The following is a 24,005-nucleotide window of genomic DNA, read 5'->3' as shown; positions in this document are numbered from 1 at the left end:
CCCCAGGTTGTGTTGGGAACTCAACAGTTGACCCCAGCCAGCGTGAGCACTGGCCAGGGATGAAGGGATTTTTAGTGCATCAACATCAGGCTCCCCATACAGAATCTACAGCCTAAAGGGATGTGGCCTATGCTAGTGTTTCCCAACCTTGGGCCTCCAGCTGTTTTTGGACTACAATTCCCATCATCCCTGGCCACTGGTCTTGCTAGTTAGGGATGATGGGAGTTGTAGTTCAAAAACAGCTGGAGGCCCAAGGTTGGGAAACACTGCAGCTCAACTGCTCTTGGAGCTAGTTGATTGATAATGCTAGCTAGCACAGCTGCCTCTGTTATCAATTGTTTGCTCAGCCTAGCTATTCTTAAAGTTAGTGTGCTTTCAGTATAAAGTATTGTGTTGCTTATCTGAAAACCTGGAGATAGCTCAGTGGTGCAAGAGAGCCCCATGTTGGGCAAAAGATTCCTGCACTGCAGGATATTGGACTAGGTGACCTCAGTGTCCCTTCCAACTATACAATTCTATGATTATTTAATTTAGAAGCTACTTGGGGGGGGGGGCAAAGCTTACCCCCTCCCCCCCCCCCCGCCCAGGAGCATACAAAAAAATACCAAAGATGATGCAACATTTAGAAACGTCAGCATGAAAATTGCTGCAAAGCAGAACAAAGCACAGAAAACACACACACACACACACACATATCCCAAAAAGCACCATGTGTTTTTGGAACCACATGAATTCCAGAAGCAGTTCACCAATTATAGGAGAGACCCCATAGCTCAGTACTAAGCCTCTTCGCTTTGCACCCAGCAGGTCCCACACTCAAATCCCTGGCATTGCTATCTACCATTATTTGGCACAGAAAATACTTTTGTGAGAGAGCTAGTGCCAGTTAAAGTAGGCCATACGAGCCAGCTTCATGCATTGAAGTATATTCTTGTATTCGTCTTCCTTGGTCTGTGGCCTAGAACAGAGGCATAGTGTGCTGTTTATGCTCTGAGCATGAGGTGGTGAATTGTGGTGAATAGAACATTGGACTTGGCTTGGTGACAGCCAGATTTAAGCCTCTGCTGGACAAGAAGCTTGCTGGGCAAACTCAGACCAGTCAGTCACAGATAATATCAAGAAAAATCCCCTCTCTGTGGCTTCCTGCAAATAATTAAGACACTGACGGTGGAGTCCCCCACGTAATTCCTATTATGTGTTTCACAGAATGCCACTTAAAATATCAGAGCTGCTGTTCTGAATTGCACAAGACCAGGAATGATTCAAGTGTCATTACATGAGAAGGCAGAAAACGCATATCAGGAGTAGTGAATAGAATCTGGGTTGGATATGGAGCACAGAAGTGCAAATCACAGTTTGCCAAAATCCATTGAGTGGCCAAACGACTGACCTGACCAACTCGTACATTACTAGTGCAATGGAGTTTTTCAGCTTTCACATTCCAAAAATGAGGGGTGCTAAAAAGTTGTAACACAGCTTGGGATTTCAAAAGAGATTTTGGTTAAATTGATATAATTTTGTTTTGCTTGGCAAGTTAAATGTGTATAAAATAGCATAGAAATCAAGTATTTGCGGTTATGTTGTATATCATCATCATTAGTTGTTATTTGGCATTAACTGACATTTTCAGAAGGTAAAAAATTAAGTTCCACCCCCTAAAGTGACACTCCTACCAGTGGTTGATAATTGTCCTCCGTTGAGGTTCTTTGCTGGCCAGGAAACTTTCCCCTGTGCTTGTCCCTCCCATGTGTCCGTTAAAGGTAAAGGTACCCCTGACCATTAGGTCCAGTCGTGACCAACTCTGGGGTTGCGGCGCTCATCTTTATTGGCCGAGGGAGCCGGCGTACAGCTTCCGGGTCATGTGGCCAGCATGACTAAGCCGCTTCTGGCGAACCAGAGCAGCGCACGGAAACGCCGTTTACCTTCCCGCCAGAGGAAGGTATTTATCTACAGTGGAACCTTGGGTTGCGGACGTAACCCGTGACGGAGGCACATCCGCAACCTGCAGCGTTAGTAACCTGCAGCGCTGCGTCTGCACATGGGCGTTACGCGATTTGGCACTTCTGCGTAAAGCGCAATTTAGCACATCTGCACACATGAGAGCGGCAAAACCCAGAAGTAACCCTTCCAGTACTTCCAGGTTTTCCGCAGTCCGCAACCTGAAAACACATAACCTGAAGCATTTGTAACCCAAAGTACCAGTGTACTTGCACTTTGACGTGCTTTCGAACTGCTAGGTTGGCAGGAGCAGGGACTGAGCAACGGGAGCTCACCCTGTTGCGGGGATTTGAACCGCCGACCTCCTGATTGGCAAGCCCTAGTCTCTGGTTTAGACCACAGCACCACCCGCATCTGTTAGCCAACCATTATTGATGCAATGTTTGATGGAGCCATGGGGAAGTTTTATTTAATTACATTGCTGTATGTTTGTATTTTACTGGGTTTTTTAAAAAATGCACAAAGCATAACTCCATGCACAGGAGTTGGGGTTTTCTCTCTCTCTTACCCCTCTAAACTAAATCTCTCATTTGTGCAGCGGGTCTGATCAGCACTTTCCGTGTGTTTGGCTCGCTGAGAGTGGAGTGGCCTGGTAAGGATAGCAAGCACCCCCGCTACCCTCCCAAAGGTAATATGCCTAAAGGTAATACAGACATGGTAGGAATCTTTTTATCCATGCTACGTATAGAGAGCACTGAGGGCTGCTGGGCTGGCATGGCTGCATGGTGGTGACTGGACAGGTAGAGCACCATAGGATTACAGGCCTCACTCGGGCGCACAGGTTCTTTCCGTTAATGTAATCTGCCAGCTCTTTCGGGGTGCGGGGCTGCACACAGCGGTGTTCACACGGTGGCTGTCAAACAGGGAAAAGAACAGAGCTTTGTGTTTATTTGTGCTGAGGGAGCCGTAGCTGTCGTCGCCATTCTCCCCAGTCAGTTGTATTAAGGCTTGAATTTCTGCTGAGCGAAGCAGAAAACCTTTCTTTGCCATTAAGGCATTTGGGGAAGTGACTTGTCTTCTGTTGCTCAAGATGCATCAGCCCTAATGTTCTGTCTTGAGAAACCTGGAGTACTTCCATGCTAGGTTTCCACCCCCCCCTTCCCCCTCTCTCCAGTTTTGGCACCGTTCCTCACTCATTGGGAGGTTCAGATGCATTCCCTTTGGTTCCTTCCAGATGTTGCGGGCTACAACTCTCATCAGCTTAGCCAGGATGACCCATAGGGATGCCCAGTAATTAGGGATGACGTCTAGGACATCTAGCAGGTCCCAAGAGGCGTGATGGTGGCTGTACTTAGAAGGAAGTGGGCGCTGTTAGGGCAGAGGGAGCCACCTTTACTTTAGACAGAGCTATGGCTGCTACCACTCAGTTCATGCACACCAGTGTATCCCATACACCTCTGTTGATTTAAAGTACACAATTATATGCTGACTCTCTCCAGTGCTAGTGTGTACATACTCCTTTTTGCCGGGGGCGGGGAATCTCCTGCTTGAATAGCAAAGCCTCTTTTCTGGGAAAAGTACATTGATAAGTATATTCTGTTCTCTCTCCCCAACTGCCTGCCATGGTAAGTCGGACATACCAGTGGTTCCCCCAGCATAGCCATCCCACCCTGGCTATCCCACCCACAGGGACTGTATTCTGCTGTTAGCTCAGAACAGGGCCTAGAAATAGCACTGTGTTAGCAAAACGAAAAAGCTCACTTCTTATGGTTTGCAAGCACCCTGGATTGCTTGGCACTGCAGTCTTTGTGCACCATTTGAGTACTTAATGGGGAGAAAATTGTGTCTCTGGCAAATGGCGACGGTCTGGAGTAGAGGATTTCAATCTCTGTTGTGCCTAAGAATTGCTCAGTTGACCCAACTCTTCCATCTTCCATTAATGGAAGCGGTGAAAAGGAATGAGTTTCTGTACATTGCAAGAAGATAGCCTAATATCATTATTTTCCCCCATCTCTATGCAGTGTTGGAAATAACCTGCTATGTATTTGTGAAAGTGGTATATAGACAAAAGGTTGTCATTCTCTGATCCTGCACTTTCCAAAGCATTGAGGGCTCATGAGCCACTGATAGATGTAAATGGAGCCTCGATGTTCAGAGGCAGCCTGCCTGATGCACCAGCAGGCAGGTGGGAGAGTGGCATTGCTCTTGAGCACCCCCAAAACATCAAACTGGTCGCTGTTGAACTAAGTCGGGTCATTGAGTACAACTGGGCAATTCTTAACACAAACTGCACTGCAAAAATACTCCCTAGGGAAGAAGGGAACATGCTTGTACCTTGCGTTCTAAGTAAATTTCTTGTCTTCCATCCAAGGCTATGCATATCTGGTGTTTGAATCAGAGAAATCTGTGCGTGCTCTGCTCCAGAACTGCTCCCGAGATGTGCTGAGTCCCAGTGGCCTGAGCGAGTACTATTTCAAGATGTCCAGCCGCAGGATGCGCTGCAAAGAGGTGAGAGGATGTGCCGCTGTGCAGTCCAAACAAAGCACCCAGGTGGGTGGCTATAACCTCGTACTGCTTTATTTAGGAGCCATGTATTGCCTTTGAAGCGCTGGCAGCGGCCTCTCGTTCTCCAGGGTGACTTCTGCATAGGCAGCTACCCTCAGTGATGGGTGGAATTGCTCCCCGTTTGCACAAAGGCTGATTGTGCCATATGTTGCATAGTTGTTGACTCCAAACACATGCAGCTTTTAGCTAGACAGGAAGAGAGATAGGGATAGAGAGTGGCGCATTTGGAAAACTGCTGGTTCTGAAGGTCTCTAAGCACATGGTTTGTGTTGCCAGTGGATCAGAGGATGGGTAATGTGTTGTGGAGTGTGAAAGATGCTGGAAGAGGTTGCTTGTGACTCTGCGTTGACAGAATTGGCAGCGAGGCTCCTCATTGATCTTCTCCAGTAAGAGGTCTTTGTTGCTGAAGGATGGCTGCAGTAAAACCATGAAGAATGCATCCCGTTGCTGGTTGGCTTCTGCTTTCCTGCCCTGTGACATTGCCAGTGGTGTGTGTGTGTGTATTCAGCATGTATTGTATAGTATCATCTTGAAGATAGCTTCTTTAAATATTGTTTCTGGTGCCTGTGGTTGCAGAGAGATGGCTGGATATGTCCTGGCAACCAGCCACAAAAGATAAAAATATTTTTTATTTAGAAGACATCTGAAGGCAGCCCTATATAGGGAAGTTTTTTTTAAATGTTCGATGTCTCACTGTGTTTTATATTTTGTCGGAAGCCACCCAGAGTGGCTGGGGTAGCCCAGTCAGATGAGCGGGTTGCAAATAATAAAATTATTATCTACTGCAAACAAACCAGCAGGATACTCAGTCACCCTTCCGTGTTTTATTTGCGTGTCCCAAATTAAGGGCGAGGTTGTGTTCTGCTAAGCAAACCATCCCTAAGATACTAGCACCACACATCTATAACAAGTTACCTCTGTCCCTAGTTGAATTCAAGTGGGATGCACAATTTAGATGGCGTGACCCTTGTGAGATTGGTTTGGGCAGTGCACAAAGGATTAGGGCTACGACTACATCTTGTGTTGCTGCTTCAGTCACATATCTTGGCTCTACTATACTCTGGGCATGTGTTGCATAAATGTACTGCTTGCAAAGTATTGTTTCCATGGTGCAAGCATATGTTATCACTGGGTCACGCCAACCCTGCTGTTCACAGGGAATGCGTAATAAATGCAGTCTGTAAGGCAGAATATGCTTTTAACTGCATAGAGGAACTGAACAGAAAGGAGACGGCAGCCCCCTTGTTAGCAGGACACAATATTTGGTTGAAATAGAGTAGTGAACCAGAGTGTACCAGAATTGGAATAAAAGAACTATTCTTTATTTATTTTTTTCATTTTTAAAAAATAAATATCTATTGAAATTTTAACAAAATACAACGAAAAAAGAGAAAACACAAAACAGAAAAGTACACAGAACACAAAAAATAGATAAAAATAGAGAGAGAAAAAAAGAAAAAGAAAAAATCCATTATTCTTTTTCTAACTTTGAAGCTCATATCCTTATTCTCTTGACCTCCTCACACCTCCCCTTTTTGTATTCCCATTTACATAATCAAATCAGCAAATCCTTACCCTCTTTCCATTTATCATCTTTAACTTTGTATCTTAACTCATAACTCAACTCCAAAATTTTCATCCATAAGTTCATTTTTGCATACTCTTTCTAACTTTGTCACTAATACCACTTATTTTTAATCCAACATCATTTTAACATTCATAAATTTTACACTGTTTCTGTAGATAGTCTTTAAATTTCTTCCAGTCCTCTTCCACTAACTCTTCTCCCAGGTCTCGGATTCTGCCAGTCATTTCCGCCAATTCCATATAGTCCATTACTTTCATCTGCCATTCTTCCAGGGTGGGTAGATCTTGTGTCTTCCAATACTTTGCGATGAGTATTCTTGCTGCTGTTGTGGCGTACATAAAAAAAGTTCTATCCTCCTTTCGCACCAATTGGCCGACCATGCCCAAGAGAAAGGCCTCTGGTTTCTTCAGGAAGGTGTACTTAAACACCTTTTTAATTTCATTAAAAGAACTATTCTTTAGCCATCTCCTGGCTTCCATAGAATCATCGAATAGTAGAGTTGGAAGGGACCCCAGTGGTCATCTAGTCCAACTTCCTGCAATGCAGGAATCTTGGCTAAAGCATCCATGACCGATTGTATCCAACCTCTGCTTAAAAACCTCCAGTGAAGGAGAGTCCACAGCCTCCCAAGGGAGACCATTCCCATGTTGAACAGCTCCTACTGCCATCCTCTGCTCATGTTCCAGCTTGTCGACATCCTTCTTAAATTGTGGTGCCCAGAACTAGGCATTATGCCTTCCGCAACGTGGGTTTTGACTACAGTTCCCATCAGCTTAGTTTGTGTCTCTTAACAGCTCAGATCCCAACAGGACACCTTTAACCCAAAGGGCTGTTGTACAAAAGTCAGGTAGTCTGAATGTAAGAGCAGCCATCTGTGTGTTGACTCAGCTGTTTGGAAGGTTACTATGGTTGAAGTGCACTTGGCATAAGGGCATGGGAAGACCATTTAAGGTGCACTTAGAAATAAGTTGGTTTTGTTTTTCAAAGGGGGAGGATACGTGGCTTGTGGACTTGACTCAAACACAGTTTTCTCTTGGGTGACTTCAGGTACAAGTGATCCCATGGGTCCTGGCAGACAGCAACTTTGTGCGCAGCCCCACCCAGAGGCTTGACCCTGGCAAAACAGTCTTCGTGGGAGCTCTTCATGGGATGCTGAATGCCGAAGCTTTAGCAGGGATCCTCAATGACCTGTTTGCTGGCGTTGTGTATGCAGGTATCGACACAGACAAGCACAAGTACCCTATTGGTAAGTGAGGCTAATCAACGACCATTCATATTTTGTTGGTTTCTGGGCCTTTTGGTGGTACCTTACCATGGCCAAAAATAGGTACAGATGGTACCTTGTAAATGAAAAGGATGTTGAATGGCTAAGTTGAAGACCCTGGATACAGAGGCAATTTTAGGGCAATGCAAGTGGTGCGGTCGCACCAGATGCGCAGCTGAAAAGGGTGCCTTCTCAGTGCTTGTCCACTTTGGGAAAGAGGCATGAGGGCTCTGGCAGAGTTCTAGAGTCCTCCTACCTCCTTCCCAAAGCTGGGCAAGCACTTATCAGGCTTTGGGACCGAGGTGGGAGGACTTTGGGACCCTGCCAGTGTCTCACGCCTCCTTCCCCAAGCCTGGCTTAAGCCAGTGCCATGAGAGTTGTGGGAAGGGTGTCAAATGGCCTTGCACAGGGTGGCATATTACTGTTGGGATAGCATGACTGGGGAAAAGGTTGGTGGTCACTTTGATTTGTATCCCACGTAGTGCTAAGTTAAAGACACTTGGTGGTTCCCTTGTTCCACTGGCAGTATTTTGTGGCTTCGGGATGGTGTTCTGCAAGACAGTGCATGAGAAGGTTGTTGTTAAGTTTGTTTCCCAGCAGACTGCACATTCTGCAAGGCAATGAGTTTCTGCTAGTGCAGCCACTGCATTTGATTCCTCCGTTGTGCAGCGTTAAAACTCAGCCACCCGCTAGTGCTAGTGGACAGAGAACGCTGGATAACAGCCCTTTAAACTGAACTGTTTCCCTCTGGGTAGGCTGTTCCAGCCAAAGACTTGCCTACTTTGTAGCTTTTGATCTCTGCCTCAGGTTATCAGGATGTTGACAGTATAAATCGGGGGTGGCTAACTTTTGCCCTTCCAGATGTTGTTTGACTTGATGGCTCTCATCATCCCTGGCAATTGGCCATGCTGGCTGGTTCTGGTGGGAGTTGAAATCTTAACAATAACTGGAGAGTCACAGGTTAGCTTCCCTTGCTATAAATCTATACAGCATTGTTTTAGCTTTTAACTTGAAAGGCTTTGAACCGTCCATTCAGCACTAGAAGTCTCTTGAGTATAGTTCGTCAAGATGAATAGGCAGCAGGCTGCTACTGGAAATAGATAAATCTGACTATTTCGGGCCAGTGTCACCTTCTCGTGTGTTTACCCATAGTTTCATTCTTTTTCCACATTAATCTGCACTGTTGAAGAAGTCTAAATCACTTTAAAAAGAGTGATGTAGCACTTAAGAGCTAGGACTTGGAAGACTCTGGTTCAAATCTCCGCTTCGTTGTGAGAATAAAGCGGAGAGGCAGGTCGCCTTGCTGCTGTCGTGTGAAATCTGTTGGTGGCTAGGTTCCAATCTACACATTAGTCTGTGGGTTGCAGATCAGGACATTCCGTATAGGAATTTGCAAAGATTGAATTCCTCAAGCATCCCTCCCCTCCATTAACCTCTGAACCCCCTCTCCCTTCCTGCTGTGGTAGACCTTGGCAAGCAAGTCACGTTCGTGCTGACTCATAAGTCTTGCATTACTATGCTGGTAGATACATATCAGGATCTTTCCCTGGAGCTGCGCACTGCACTAATGGGCTGGGTTTTGTTTCAGGATCTGGCCGTGTCACCTTCAACAACCAGCGCAGCTATCTGAAAGCAGTGAGTGCTGCATTTGTGGAGATCAAAACAACCAAGTTTACAAAAAAGGTGAGAGGCACGAAAAGAAAATACAAGCTCCTGTGTTGTGCTTATCGGCAAGGATCCCTAAAGTGGGTGCTGTTGCATAGTCCCTAGAAATAGAACAGAGATTCTAGGTGGGATAAAATATACAGTATATTCTGGGGGGACATCAGCAGAGAGTTAGAGCTTGCTAGAGCTGGGATGTGAATAGTAGGACTTCTTCCCCTAAATACTGATTTCAGTAAGTAAGCAGGGAAAAAATAGCAGATATAAGGTATGAGGAGTTGGGCCACTGGTTCACCTATCTCAGTACTGTCTCTTCCTGGCAGAGATTTTCTTCCAGCATTGCAGAGGAGGTTGGATATTCCAGGAATCTTAGCATCATCAAGCTTATTATATGCTGGTTTTCCAAAGTGTGCTCTTAAGTAGCTCGTGGGAACAGTAAACAGATCAATATATAGGTGCATCAGAAACAGTCATAAATACATCAAACATATTTCATAATATATTTATATCCACACTAGCAAGCTTGTAAAGGCATTTATTTCAAGAAATTCCTTATATGTAAAGCATCCCTTTCATAATTTAAGATCGCAGAGAATAGCCGTGTTAAGGAAGCTAAGCTTCAAAACGTTGCCCTTGGCTCCTGATTAAAATCTTACCAAAGCAGCCGCTTTGTAATAAGGCCTCAAAAAAGGGTGCATTAACCTCAAGTAAGCACAGCCGGTTCTTCATATAACAGGCACCAAAAAGAGCTGTTTTTCTCCTTCCGGAGCAGCCTTTGTAGATGGAGTCTGTGGCAAGGCCTCCCCAGGCCTGCAAAAAGCCCTGTTTGAGCAAAGAAATGGTAGGAGTAGAAGAGGCAAGGGCTGTGGCGCAGTGGTAGAGCATCTGTCTTGTGTGCAGATGGTCTGAGGTTCAATCCCCCGCGGGAGGGACCCTGGAGAGCTGCTGCCAGTCATTGTAGGCAATTGCAATATTGAAGGACCATGTGTCTGACTCCGGCAGATTTCTGTGTTCCAAGTATGCTGGGAAAGGGAGATGTTTTTCTCCTTACGCAGTTACTGAAACAAGTCTGCCAGTCAGTCTCCAAACTGGCTTTAGTTCCTCAGATGCCACTATGACGAATGTGTATAAACAAACTATTCACTCTTATGCAGGGGTGGAGGGTGGGATACATATTATGGGAGGCTGCACCTAGTTGATTTTCATGTTCCGTGCAGAGACCACCACCCCTGTGGTCCTCTTCTGGGGAAAGGGGCAGACTTCTCCAGTGGATGAAATGAAAGCAAAGCATAGGCAAACTCAGCCCTCCAGATGTTTTGGGACTACAACTCCCATCATCCCTAGCTAACAGGACCAGTGGTCAGGGATGATGGGAGTTGTAGTCCCAAAACATCTGGAGGGCCGAGTTTGCCTATGCCTGCTTTAGCCAAATGAATCTGGCAGTAGCACTGGTCTTTTTCAACATCAAGCCCTTGCAGCTGCTTTCTCAGGAGACTCAGAACTCTTTCAGCCTTTGCTCCTGCTTGTTTCCTCTGACGTGCGTGCCCCTCCCCCCCTTTCTTCTTTCCCCCTCTCACCATTAAGATTGCACTGTGAACTCCAGCTGTGCTGCTTTGTCCCCTTGGCTCCTTCCCTCTGGCTTTAACTTCCTTTCCTTGCCTCCGGGGCAGGTTCAGATTGATCCATACCTGGAAGATGCCATGTGTCAGATCTGCAGGTCTCAGCCAGGTCCCTTCTTCTGCAGAGACCAGGTAAGGCTCTTGGGTTTTCCCCCCGTCCACCTTAGACTTGGTTGAAGGGGCAGCGTTTCCTACCACACCCACTCTCCTGTAGTGCACAGAACAAACTTCTTGAGGGCTCCTTCCCCTTTGCGCCCTTTTAAAATGTTTGCCCATTTTCACCATCTTTGGAGTGAGTGGAAGCTGCTCTGTTGTACAGGTGAAGCAGCTGTCGTTGGTGTCCTGTGTTCTATTTGATTGGCGGGGGGAAGGGCTGTAGCTCAGTAGTAGCGTATCTGCGTTGCTTGCATGCATGCCAAAGGTCTCTAGTTGGATCCTTGGCATCTCCAGATAGGACTGGGGAAGAGTCCCTCTCATAAACCCTGGAGAACTACTGCCAGTCATTATAAACAGTATTGAGGTAGAAAGACAAATTGTCCAACGCTGTATAAGACAACCTCAGATATTCCAAAGGATAACAACCAACGTAGATGAGAACAGTCTCCACTTGCCCAAGGGCAACCTCTTTTCAACTTCTTGGCAGGCTTTTCATGGATGAAGAGCTGGATGTCTCCCTAACTCCCAGCCCAAACTTCTTGTTTTGTGATGGTAGGAGGCAAGCTTTTGGCGTACGTGTCTAGCAGGTGTGGGGAACTTCTGGCCCTCCAGGTGTCAATGTGCAACTCCCATCATCCCTGACCATTGGCCCATGCTTGATGGGGGTTATTTGGAGTTGTTGGCATCCGTCTGTCTCAATAGACAATGGAGTGCACCTCCAGGGGTGAAGTCAGACCACTGCATAAGCAGCACCAAAGTGACCTCCCCAGGGCGCAAGCCTGGGCAGTGTGTCTAGAGGTCATCTGGGCAGCCCAGGACAAGGCCCCCTGATACGTTCCCAAGAAAAGCAGAGCAATGCATTTGGCACCAGCTTTGCTGCAGCAGTTGCCAGGAGGCAGCATTCAAGGCGCCATCCAACCACCTTAGAAGTTCCACTCTGGATATGAGTATGGTTTACTCCTTTGCCTTCTCTCACAAGGCAGCAGAGGTTTGGGGTCAGGGTTATCCTTCTCCTAGATAGGCTTGGAAAGGTAGCCTATCTATAATCCAGGATATTCAGGCGTCTTAACCATTCTGTTGTTGTGCTATAGAGATCCTAGCAGTGGGCAGCTCCCATGTCAGAACTTCCTTTTGGCAAAATAGCTTCTTAGTATCTGTCCACACATTTAGTAGGAGATTTTTGAATGTGCTCTAATTATCTGATCTCTCTTGATAAATTGCATTGCAGAATAATAAGGTAACCTTGTTGGCATTCCAGCCAGAGATTGAAATAAGTTCCTTTTATATCCCTGGGATGTGTGTGGGTGTGTGTAAGTGTGTAAGCAAAATTCTATAATCTTACGGTTAAAACCACCCCACCCCCCACCCCCGTTCCTGCTGCATGTCCGAGCATCTCATGGAGCCAGACTGATGCTTCTTGATCCCTCTCTCTCTTCCCACCCACCCACCCCTCTGCATAGGTCTGCTTCAAGTACTTCTGTCGCTCCTGCTGGCACTGGAAACATTCCATTGAGATGTTGCATCACCACCGCCCACTGATGCGCAACCAGAAGAACAGAGACTCCAGCTAGAGCAGAGGTGGGGGCACCAGGAGCCACTGCAGTCGCTGCAGGAGGAAGTTCTCCTGTTCACCCGCCACTGGAAAAGAGCCCGGAGATGTTTGCCGGTGCCACACCCAGGCTTGGGGTGCCCGTCAGAAGGACTAACGGGGAATCTTGCCTTCACGTTTGCACTTGCTGGTCTTTATTTGTTTCTGCACTAATGCACAGTGAATTTTTTTTGTGTGTGTCGAGGGTTTGTTTGGGGATTTTTTCAGAGGGGAGGGCCCCTCAAATGATTCTGCAGTTCCCAGACTTTGGTTCCTTGTTGCTGCTGAGAAGCGCCAAGGACCATGTTGAGAAGGTGTTTAATGCAGATGCCTTCGCCTCGGTTTCTTATTTATCAAGGGCCCTTTTTTATCTTCCTTGCAATACTGATGGTAATAATGCAGGTCTCATTGGCTCAGTTTTTTTGCAGTTGCCATACAGTGCCTTTCCATTCATTTAACCCCCCCATCTGAACGGAATACACAGATTGTTCAGCTGGAGTTTTTTACTGTAACAACAAGGAGACTTTGTTCTTCACTTAAACCAAATCATATTTCATATTTTACGCTCCAGGATTTTTACCAGTTCCTTTTTACACTCTTGAAATGGTTTTTAAGTCGTTTGAGACGAGATTTTTTTTCTTTCCTGGCAGCTTTTAACATCATTGCAACTTGTGTCTGGGAGCTGTTCAAGTTTAAAAAAAAAAAAAAATGAAGTTTACCAGTTGTGAATAGCAGTATTTGCAACCCAGAAGGATAGGATTTTTGGATTTTGAAACTGGACCGGATAAACGGAACTTCGAGCTGCTGTATATAGTTCGTTGCACTTTAAGTTGCACTAAGGGGGCTTGATAAAGGTTTTTAATCACAAAGTTCCAAGACTTCAATTTTCTTTTTATAACTGAGCTGGTTTAAAGGGCTGTGCTTTAGTAGGAGCCCTTTTCTGTTCTGAGGAAACAAGAGGGTACCCTTAAGGAGTGTAGTCGAGTCAGCAGCACAGCCCATAGATTGTGCTGGGAGTTGAAGTTTTGATTTTGTTTTATTATTTACCCTCTTTTGGAAGCTGTGTGCCAAAGAACCAGTGTCCTAAGTTCTCCCTTCTTCCTGCTGAGCTGATGTTGCATATTCCAGCTGCTCTTTGTGGGGTTTTGTGAAGCAGTATGTGAAGTCTCTACCTCATTGTAGTATATGCAGGCAAGACTGCACTCTCCTACAGATGTGTGGAGTAAGCTGTGATGTTCTTGGCACATAATAAACACGTTGCAGCAATCCTCAGGTGCCCTTTTTTCCTTTGATGGTGTGTGTGTGTGTGTGTGTGTGTGTGAGAAAATGTGTGTGTCTTGGAAGCTTCCAAACAGTCTTTTAAACAAAACAAAACGAGCCACTTTTTTTCTTTTTCTTTTTTGCATTTTTGATACAGAGAAACATGACATTGATAGTGGAAGGGACACTTGTTCTCCAGCCCAGCTTGAGGGTTTCCCACAGACTTCTGGCTGGTCACTGAGAACACGATGCTAAGAACATAAAAGCCTGCTGTATCATCACCAACCTTTATTACGGTCCAGAGACCCAACAAATTGTTACAAAGCAATACACAATTCATACAGCCTACCTCCAGGTTAAACAAGCATTTTGTTCAGAATATAGGGATCATTGGTTCTTGCAACCACTGATTAAAACTTTGCCACTGCTAATGTTCTAGTGTTTGTCTGGTCTTCCAATAGGAACCTAACATAGTGAGCCTCTGATTTTCCCGGGAAAGATACCAGCAAGGGTAATATCAGTTCAGCCCTGGCTTGCTTATATTTTGCACAGTGCAACAAAATATGTTTTAAGGAATCGATGTCTTGAGCACACGAGCAAAGTCTGTCCTGGTAGGGAACTCCTCTCAACCTGCCATCCAACACTGCAGAAGGAAAGACATTTAGTCTGGCTTTGGTGAAAAGCCTTCGATAATTTGGTACTGTCAGGTTTTTAATGTAAGATGTTAAAGACATGCCCATATTGTACTCCTACTGCCAGCGGACTACAGACAGCGTGTGATCGAGATCGCAAGTCACTGTGTGCATTGTCCCATAATCTTAGCTTTAATGTCTTTAGGGTGCCTTCATAACCCAGGTAATACAGTTGGGGGGGGGTGACAGACCAATAGAGGTGGCTTTTTTAGCCATGGTTTTCTGCCATTTGCTGACATTCCTCATTGGTCAGGTGTTGGTACATTCCTTCCCTAGATCAAACACTGATAAACGGAGTGACTGCTATATCAGACCAGTGACCAATCTTGTCCAGCATCTTGTTGTCACAGTGGCCAATCAGATGGCAAGCCCGCAAGCAGTGTTTGAGCACCCCTAAAGTGCCTTGCTGCATCCTCCTCACTGGAAATACACTACTTGGGATCTGTCTCATTTCATCATAACCTCCCAGCTGGTCCCTACAGTAGTTGGAGTAATCACACCAGGTTGTCGGGGAGACCTTTAGCACTGTAATGAGCTGGACTTTCCGTCTGCACGGCACCTTAATGTGATGCACTTCACCATGGCAAAGATCCTTTCTGATGCTTATGAGCAGTCAAGTCCCATTCAGCAAAAGGTCCTCTCCAATGTTAATTGAATGCTTCCTGTTGGTCAGTAGTGCTCATTTTATTGCTTCTTGTTGAGCGTCATCATGGGATTCCTGATGCAAAATATTGTAATTCGAATGGTCCCTCGAATACCCTTTCATTACACTGGCAGTTTATATAGGAGGATTATTTTTTAAAAAATACATCTTTCCCCCCCCCCCACACCTTTGTAGGAAAATAGCATTCTCTTCTTTCATTTCATTTGAATGGCTCCCCCCCCCTCCCCCTGTCACAGAAACTATCCTACTGTAAATTACAGGAAAGTGTTCAGGGAGCCATTCGGAAGCACTACTGCAGTAATCCCACTACCATACTAAGCAAGAAGCAATGCATTGTACAACAGGAAATCTAAAACGCACAAGGGCTGCCATGCCTCTGTGGTGCTTTGCCCCCAAACGATTTGGCAACAGCAGCATCCGAGTTCTCAAATGGAAACTTGAAAGTGAACAAAAGCTGGCAATTCTAGGGCTAGTACAAAAGCAACCAGAATCTATTTACACGTGGGTGGGTGCACCGAAGCAGCCTCTGCCTTTTCTGGCCTACGTTCCCTTTCAAAGGCTTGCATTGTTCCCTGTGGATTATTAGACCAGAAAAGGCATCAAGTTTCCACCCGAGTTGCATGTGAATAATGGATGAAGCCCAGGAACGCTCCATGGTGATGACACCTGGCTTTGCAGCATCACCCTGGGAGAGGCTGCCGGCGGACCCTGCGGAGGAAGCCAGCTGTCTCGTCCCCTGTGTCAGAAGCCTGCTCTGTGTGGTGGTGACTGACCATTGGCTACTTCCCTGGCATCCTTGCTCTTATGAAAACAGACCTTCATTCTGTAAAACCATTCTCTCTAAAGCAGATTGCACCACTTGAAACAGGCATGGCTTCCTGCAAAGGATCCTGGGAACTGCATTTGGTTGAACTGAGCATTGTTAGGAGACCCCCATTGCTCTCCGGAAACTACAGTTCTCAGAATTCCCTGGGAAGAGGGTTTGATTGTTAAGCCAGTCTGGGAGTTGTATGTCTGTGAGGAGAACAGGGCAGCCTTACTCTCTTGGTACTGTTAAACTACAGTTCTCAGGATTCTTTGGGTGAAACCATGACTGTTTAATGCTTCAAAATTATAGTACAGATGGAACTTTCATCTGAGTGTTGCCATTACAGAATACAGTAGGGAGGAAGAAGGTTGGGGCAAAAATTGGAATTGGTTGACAGGGCCTATCATCGGTCAGGTGGACAAGGCAATATAATTTCCATAGCAGCAAAGACTCAAATTATGTATTGGCTCAAATCCTAGTTTCATATATAGCTCTTGTCTCTCAGCACATCAAAGAAACGGATGAGACGTTAAGATAAGTGAAGAGAGTGATTGTCTGCCATTTACATTTGGCAAATAAACAACTGTCATCCCAGACAAAAGTTAAGTTAATTTTAATCCGTGTTCTCTGGGGCCAGGCATACATAAAAAGAGCATTTAAAAAGAGTGGCTTTGCTCAGAACAAGATGGACAATTTTTTATTTATACAGTTTTAGTAGGGTTTTGTAATATAAAGAAAACAAAGCCATCATCCTAATGCTACTGTTTCATGACATCCTAATTGCTGGCTGCCATGTCAGGATGTGATGGAAGTGTGATCCCATTTCTGCTTCTGGAGACTACTTAAGAATAGAAGCTGTTTTTCAGGTGAATATAGTGCATTAAAAGCTGTCAGCAATGTACAAACTGAAGCATATCCAGCTGGCATTCAGCACGGTCCCAGCGTGCAGCAGCTGTGAATTCCATGCTGGGAATCGTTAGGGGGGGGATTGAAAATAAAACTCTCGTAATGTTGCTGTGCAAATCTGGTGTTGACCCCATTTTGAATACTGTGTACAATCCTAGTCACCTCACTTCAAAAAATATTGTAGAGTTGGGAGTATGTTCTGTTAAGGAAAATTCTGTAATTTCCGTAACAGTTCAGAAAAGGGTAGCCAAAATAAGAGTGGAGTAACCCCCCTATGAAGAAAGGTGGTAGCACTTGGGGCCTATTATTGTTATTACTACTACTATGACTATTATTTATTAAATTTGTATACTGCCCTTCCTCCATAGATGTCAGGGCAGTTCACAGCATAAAAATGCAATATAGAAATGCAATATACATAATTAAAAAAACCAGAACAATTTCCTCCTCTCCCAACCCCATCCCACAAACACGTTTAAAAGGATATATGATGTTAGCCAAAAGCCTGGTTGAAGAGGAATGTTTTTGCCTGGCACTTAAAGGTCTATAATGAAGGCACCAGAGGAACCTACCTGGGGAGAGAGCATTCCACAAACGGAGCCACTGCAGAGAAGGCCGGGTCTCTTGTTGCCACCGTCCAGACCTCATGGAGGAGGCACACAAAGAAGGGCCTCGCATGGTGATTGGGGGTCTGGGTCAGTTTATATCTGGAGGGGCAGTCCTTGAAGTATTGCAGGCAGTCCTGAGCCATTTAAGGCTTTAAGATGTTAAAACCACCACATGTAACTGGGCCCAGAAGCAAATTGGCAGCCAGTCCAGTCAATGTAATATGCTCAACATCTTGCCCCGGTGAGCAGCCTGGCTGCCGAATTCTGCACCAGCTGAAGTTTCCAAACTATCTTCAGAGAAAAGTTTTTGTCTCAAAACACTGGTACCTGTGGACAGCAAATGCACCTGAACGTTGGAAGTTAAACTATGGAAGTCACTCCCACAGAAATCAGTGATGGACACCAACTTGGACGGCCTTTAAATAGGATTAGACAAATTCCTGTAGCATAAGGCTAGCTATGAAGACTGTTGGGCCTACATGGTTGGGGGCAGTAATGCTTCTCAGTACAAGCTGATGGAAACCCCAGGAGGAGAGACAGCTCTTGTCCTCCGGTTCTGCTTGTGGGTTGCCAACAGGCATCTAGCTGGCCAACCCTCTGTGCACTTTAGAACCAGATAGCTTCATTCAAGGAATTCAAATGCTAAGGCAATGAAACACAGTATAAGAAAGAATTTAAAATCAACGTTCTTGTTTAAAGGGGACATGCCCCGGACCACCTGAACAAAGCTTGTGGACCAAGCCACCAGCTTGACTTGTCATAAGGCCTATGAAAAGGAAGGCATGCTCTGTTTTCAGCTGAGGGTTGTGCAGGTGCCATTTGAAGCATCAACTATCCCAGAGAGAAGGTGGAGGTTAGGACCCAGTGGAGCTGCCTGCCTCTTTCCCAGCCATTTGTCTTCAGTGCTGTCAGCAAGTTATACAGAGCTTTGTGTGAGGCATGTACCGAGCCTACCAGCCTCTCCTACCAGCAACCAACAGGTACCTGCAGGAGAAATGGGACAAAGCCAGTTATCAGGAGCACTGCAGGAAGGTACACTATAGACTACAAAAGGGATGTTGTTGGGGTGTCTTATTACAGCTGGCATATTCCTCACTTGTACCCCCAAAGCAAACTGTAGTGAGTGGGGTGGGGTGGTGGGCAGGTGCACAGGTAAAGACTTTTAAGGAAGAGAACCTGTGGGCACTTGAGATGCTGTTAAGACTACAGCTCCCATCATCCCTGAACATTGGCCATACTCACTGGGGGGTTGATGGGAGGTGGTGTCCAACAACATATGGAGAGCCATCTGTTTTAGAGGATACTTTACAGCAGGTGTAAATGTAGAAGAGACATCTCTCTCCTCCCCTTGCAGGAAGGGGATGCCTCTTGGAAGATAGAGCTCTCCATCAGCAGTATTTACAATAACTTGTACTTCATTAAAATAATAAAATAAAGTGACAAGATCTACCCACCTTGGAAGAATGGCAGATGAAAGTAATGGACTATATGGAATTGGTGGAAATGACAGGCAGATTCCGAGACCAGGGAGAAGAGTTGGTGGAAGAAGACTGGAAGAAATTTAATGACTATTTACAGAAACACTGCAAAATTATTGAACGTTAATGATGTTGGAATGAAAGGAAGTGGTTTTAGCAATAAGGCAAAAGGAATATGTAAAAATGGATTGATACTAGATGAAAATTCGAAGTTATAATATGTGAAGACAAGAAATTAAGGGTAAACAAGAGGGTATGGATTTGCTGAGCTAATTATTAAATGGAATACAAAAAAGGGAGGTGTGAGGAAGTCATGAAAATAAGTAAATGAGTGGTAAGATAATAGAAAGAGGGATTTATTTTTAACTGTTTTTATTTTTCTTTATTATTTTTGCTTTTCTGGTTTTGTATTTTCTGTATTTTCTTTTACTATTTTTGTAACCTTTTTTCTTGTTGAAAAATTTAATAAATATTATTTTAATAAAATAATAAAATAATAAAATAAAGTGGTTGAAATCTGCTGCTCAGTTACTTGGGGACATGTTTTACTTTATAATAAAATTATTAAATGTTGCAGCCTTATCATTATGCTTTCTACTGTTCCACTTCTCCTTTAGAAAGGTCAGAGTGGCTTATATCACCAGACTCTCACCCTGGGTCTCAGGAAGCTGGACTTGGATGAAAACAATTTCAAATGCCTAAAAAACATCTTCCAAGATGAGCTTTCCAAACTCCTGCAACTCTCCCAAGGAATGACTCAAAGGGTGACCTACTCCCCATGGCGGGGTGCAATTTAATAGCCCCAGAATGAGTCATTCATGGGTTTTGTTGCTGTTTGTACCTAAACGCTGCAGGAGAATCCCCAGCAGTTCCAAACAGGACTGGGAGAAGATTCCTGTTTGAAGCCATTCCCTGACAGTTTGGGTAATACCAATGTTCTAGTTACTTGGCATAACACAGCTTCGTGTCATCCTATCTTTGAGCCTGATTTGCTGACATGACAGATCTGGGAATCTTGTTAAAATATTTAATTGTAGCCATGTCTAGCTCTTGTGAGCTGTAACAATGCTGTCATCATATCTAAACTGACTGGTCAAAGAAATACAAGAAACAGTCAGTGTGAATCCAGATCATTAGCTTCAGATATTCCTGACACTCTCTCAACCTTGCAGGTGGAACTAGCAGTTCCTGTGATCAACACAAAAGCCCCACCTACACCTTTGCATCTTCAGGTGAATTTGAAGAAACTCCAGGTATTGTGGAATGGACTAATCTGGATGCTCAATGCGGGCTTGTTTATGCAGTCACAATTCAGAAGCTTATATCCAAGAGGGTTGGGGATATCCTGGGATAACTGCCCCTTGCATATGCAAACAAATAATTTAAAGATCTACCAGACATATACCCTTGATGGGGCAATCACAAATCATGGTATTAGTCTAATGAATGAAAGGTGGTCGTCTTCTGCACCCCAGAACTGAATGCAATTGCTGGGCTCACATATTTTTGGCTCAGCCAAACAAATCTCCAGATGGAAAATTAAATTGCCATCAGCCTCTCATTTGTATGTTTTCAGCTGGAAAGAGAACGTCAAGAGGTTCGGGACCAGGAAAACCGCTCACATTCTGCCAAACTTTGGTGCATCAAGCAGTCGCCAGGACGAGTGGACAACTGGAACTTCTATTGCATTCACAGGTCTGTAAGCAGTGGGTTTAAATTAGGCATGGGCAACTAGTGGCCCTCAGACAAGTATTGTGGGTGGGTGGAGTGACAAGGAAGAGGGAATGGGGTGGGAGAGAGGAGGACGAGGATGAGGACAAGTCTTGCACACCTATAGCCCTGTCTCTGCCTACCTTCAGCATGTGGTTCCCGGCAGGTCACCCATGAGAAAATGGAGTCCTTGACAAAAGAAAAAGTTTCCTGAACCCTGGTTTAAATAGTGACTAGGGCAGGTTCAGCAGAGAGGGATGCAAGTTCTAGTCTGATAGGGGTAGGGAAAATACAGTGGTACCTCGGGTTAAGAACTTAATTCGTTCTGGAGGTCCATTCTTAACCTGAAACTGTTCTTAACCTGAGGTACTATTTCTGGGTTAGCGGAGTCTGTAACTTGAAGTGTCTGTAACTTGAAGCATCTGTAACCCGAGGTACCACTGTAATGCCAAATGCATGGGTAGGCAAACTAAGGCCCAGGGGCCGGATCCGGCCCAATCGCCTTCTCAATCTGGCCCACGGACGGTCCAGGAATCAGCGTGTTTTTACATGAGTAGAATGTGTCCTTTTATTTAAGATGTATCTCTGGGTTATTTGTGGGGCATAGGAATTCATTCATATATATTTTTCAAAATATAGTCCGACCCCCACACAAGGTCTGAGGGACAGTGGACCGGCCCGCTGCTGAAAAAGTTTGCTGACCCTTGGCCAAAGGGCACCTCCTGACATCAGTAAGCTTTTTCCAGCAAGGGGGTGGAGGCAAACGCCATCTGAATTCAGATCATTTGGGGCTGGCTGTGGCTCAAAGGGGGCCAGGACACAATGCAAGAAACCTAGATCTAAAATAAAGGGTTTCAAGATGGAATGAGGAAGCTGTGGATCTCTGTACGCTTTTGGACTCCAACTCCCATCATCGCTGGCCATTGGCTATGTTGGCAGGAGCTGATGAGAGTTGGAGTCCTACAAGCTCTGGAGGTCCACAGCGCCTCCTTTCCTTCTTTAAAAGAGACCACTCCCTCCCTTGTGATCTGCTCTTCCCCGTACAGCTTGAATTGGGGGAAGCGCCAGCGCGATCTTGCACGCATCTACTGGGAGAACCAAGAGCTGGCAAAGCGCCTGGAAGGAAGGAGGTCAGAACTTGCTCAGGAACACTGGCAGCAAGACTGGCACAAGGAGCAGCTAATCCGCAGCAGCATTGCCCGCTACCCGCGGGAGACAGTGAGCTGCCAGGTAATAAGAGTTGGATTTGCACCAGTCGTGGAAAGTGGAAGGAGGAAAGTCCATCTACAGTCCCCTCCTTTTAATAGACACTAGCCTAGGGGCTGCCAACACACCCCTGTGCCCACCAATACTTTTTTATTTATTTTTATTCTAACCCACACTTTCATAAAATATATCAAGGTGGCTTACAACATAAAATGCAGGAAGATCAATAAATATCTGTAAAACACAATTGAAACAGCAATGAAACAGCAATAGATTAAAAATAAAAAATACGTATTGTGAAGACCTGCCTAAAACAATTCAGCTTTAAAATAAGGCAGGGGCATTTCCTGCCTAACCTCTACAGATAGCGAGTTTCACAGGGCAGGGGCTGCCATGCTAAAGGCTTGGTCCTTAGTGAAGGCCAACCGAAACTCAGGGTTGCGGGGAATCACCTGAATTGCCCCATCAGAGGATCCCAGTGATCAAGGTCGTATATTAGCGATGTAGATCTTGGATTTTCTCCCCCAACTCTTATGGCCAGCATGCTTTTTATTACTATAAATAACACATATCAGATTGAAATGGTTGCCCCACACCAGAATGTAAGATTAGAAGAAGGCCAATCTATTGTTTCAATTTCATTTTTAGTTCTATTTATGCTGGTCTGCGGCCATCTTAAAATTGTCCTTGATTTGGTTTCTGCACCCCTGCATTAAAGGTAAAGGTAAAGGTACCCCTGCCTGTACGGGCCAGTCTTGACAGACTCTAGGGTTGTGCGCTCATCTCACTCTAGAGGCCGGGAGCCGGCGCCGTCCGCAGACACTTCCGGGTCAAATGGCCAGCGTGACATTGCTGCTCTGGCGAGCCTGCACCAGCGCAGTACACGGAACGCCGTTTACCTTCCCGCTATAAAGCGGTACCTATTTATCTACTTGCACTTTTTTAAGGGTGCTTTCAAACGGCTAGGTGGGCAGGAGCTGGGACCGAAAGACAGGAGCTCACCCCGCCGCGGGGATTCGAACCGCCGACCATACGATCGGCAAGTCCTAGGCACTGTGGTTTTACCCACAGCGCCACCCGCGTCCACCCCTGCATTACTCCACTACAAACTAGGAGTTCACCATCGCAGAGACATGAATTTATGGTAAAATAAATAAATAAATGAAATAATTGTCCAGTAGCACCTTAGAGGACAATTCATTCATTCATTCATTCATTCATTCATTCATTCATTCATTAAACTAGCCCACTGTGTTTCTGTCTCATCTGCACACCTAAGAAGTGCCTAACCATCAGCATTGTGTTTCCCAGGCAAGGAATGGGAGAAGGAGGCAGGCTTGTGAGAACAACCATATTCCCCTTTCGGCCTCTGGCAGGAGAAACCCCAGCATAAACCCCAGCAGGACCCGTGAACCTTTCAGCAGCAAGAATCACAGCAGAATGGGCAAGAGCTTTGGGGGAAGTGGGAGTGAGTCCACCCAAGAAGAGGAGATAACAACCGCCACATGCTCACCTTCCTCTTTGGGAAAAAGAGATGTGGCCGGGCAACTCAGCAAAGAGACTTCTCTGCTGGCCAAGATTGCATCTGGAGGCTTCTGCTCCAGGCATGCTGATGGTTCCTTGGTCAGGACGGATTTGGCAGCAGGAGGTTCTCTTGAAAAGCCCAGAGGTGAAGCAGTGATGATCAGCAGCAAACCTCGCACCTCTGTGTGCTTAAGGGGGAACCTCGGACCTTTGGAGACCAGCCTGATGGCTGCTTCAGGGAACATGGAGAAGAAGGCAGCATTTTCATCCACTAAAAACATTTAACCTTGCTGCAGAAGGACTGGGAGGGCTCCCTCGTTTGAGGGGAAAGCCATCTTCTGGGTTTCCCAGTTAAGTCCATTATATCTTCCATTGAAAGGTGATGGAAAAAAACCCTTCTCTTATGATGACCCTGGAAAGCCTCTACAGGTCAGACTAAACAATACTTCACTAGATCAGAAAGTAGTGTAGCCAAGTATAAAGCAGCTTCCATGTGCCTTTCATGGCCTCCAGATATCAAATACAGCTGGACATATGAATGTGCCCAGCTCCTAATATCCGCTTCAGAGGCTCTTCTGTCTGTCAGCAATATAAATTAGGTTGGCTGATAGCAGGTCAGGGCCTTCTGGGTGGTGGCACCTCCAGAGTTGTGCGGCGTTCTTCCCAAGGAATTCAGTCAAGTCAACCTCTCTTGTAGTCTTTAGATGTGGAGTAAATACTTTATTTCTCATCTTACATTGACTGTGTTTTACATTTTAATCATGCATGT

The 24,005-nt window shown here is 45.5% G+C and overlaps 2 protein-coding genes across 2 annotated transcripts in view; both read left to right on the top strand.

The window, feature by feature from the left end:
- The window catches only part of CPEB1 (cytoplasmic polyadenylation element binding protein 1), a 49,413-nt gene extending 35,767 nt beyond the window's left edge, over positions 1-13,646 (top strand). The window contains exons 7-12 of the mRNA XM_081839408.1: positions 2,537-2,626; positions 4,310-4,446; positions 7,139-7,337; positions 8,944-9,038; positions 10,688-10,768; positions 12,253-13,646. Coding sequence (XP_081695534.1) covers positions 2,537-2,626; positions 4,310-4,446; positions 7,139-7,337; positions 8,944-9,038; positions 10,688-10,768; positions 12,253-12,363 — 713 coding nt within the window. The 3' untranslated portion in view covers positions 12,364-13,646. The remainder of the gene's footprint in view (positions 1-2,536; positions 2,627-4,309; positions 4,447-7,138; positions 7,338-8,943; positions 9,039-10,687; positions 10,769-12,252) is intronic.
- A 4,563-nt stretch (positions 13,647-18,209) lies between these two features.
- Positions 18,210-23,532, top strand: LOC309328826 (uncharacterized protein). Its single transcript, XM_081839257.1, has 5 exons — positions 18,210-18,350; positions 19,969-20,049; positions 20,373-20,491; positions 21,553-21,736; positions 23,024-23,532. Exons 1-5 carry the CDS (start codon positions 18,258-18,260, stop codon positions 23,519-23,521), a joined length of 975 nt encoding a protein of 324 aa, XP_081695383.1. The 5' UTR covers positions 18,210-18,257; the 3' UTR covers positions 23,522-23,532.
- The last annotated feature ends 473 nt before the right edge of the window (positions 23,533-24,005 follow it).

Source organism: Podarcis erhardii (assembly GCF_964252035.2).
Source record: "Podarcis erhardii genome assembly, chromosome: 14".
Taxonomy (NCBI): Eukaryota; Metazoa; Chordata; class Lepidosauria; order Squamata; family Lacertidae; genus Podarcis; species Podarcis erhardii.
This window is presented reverse-complemented; position numbering and strand designations above follow the sequence as displayed.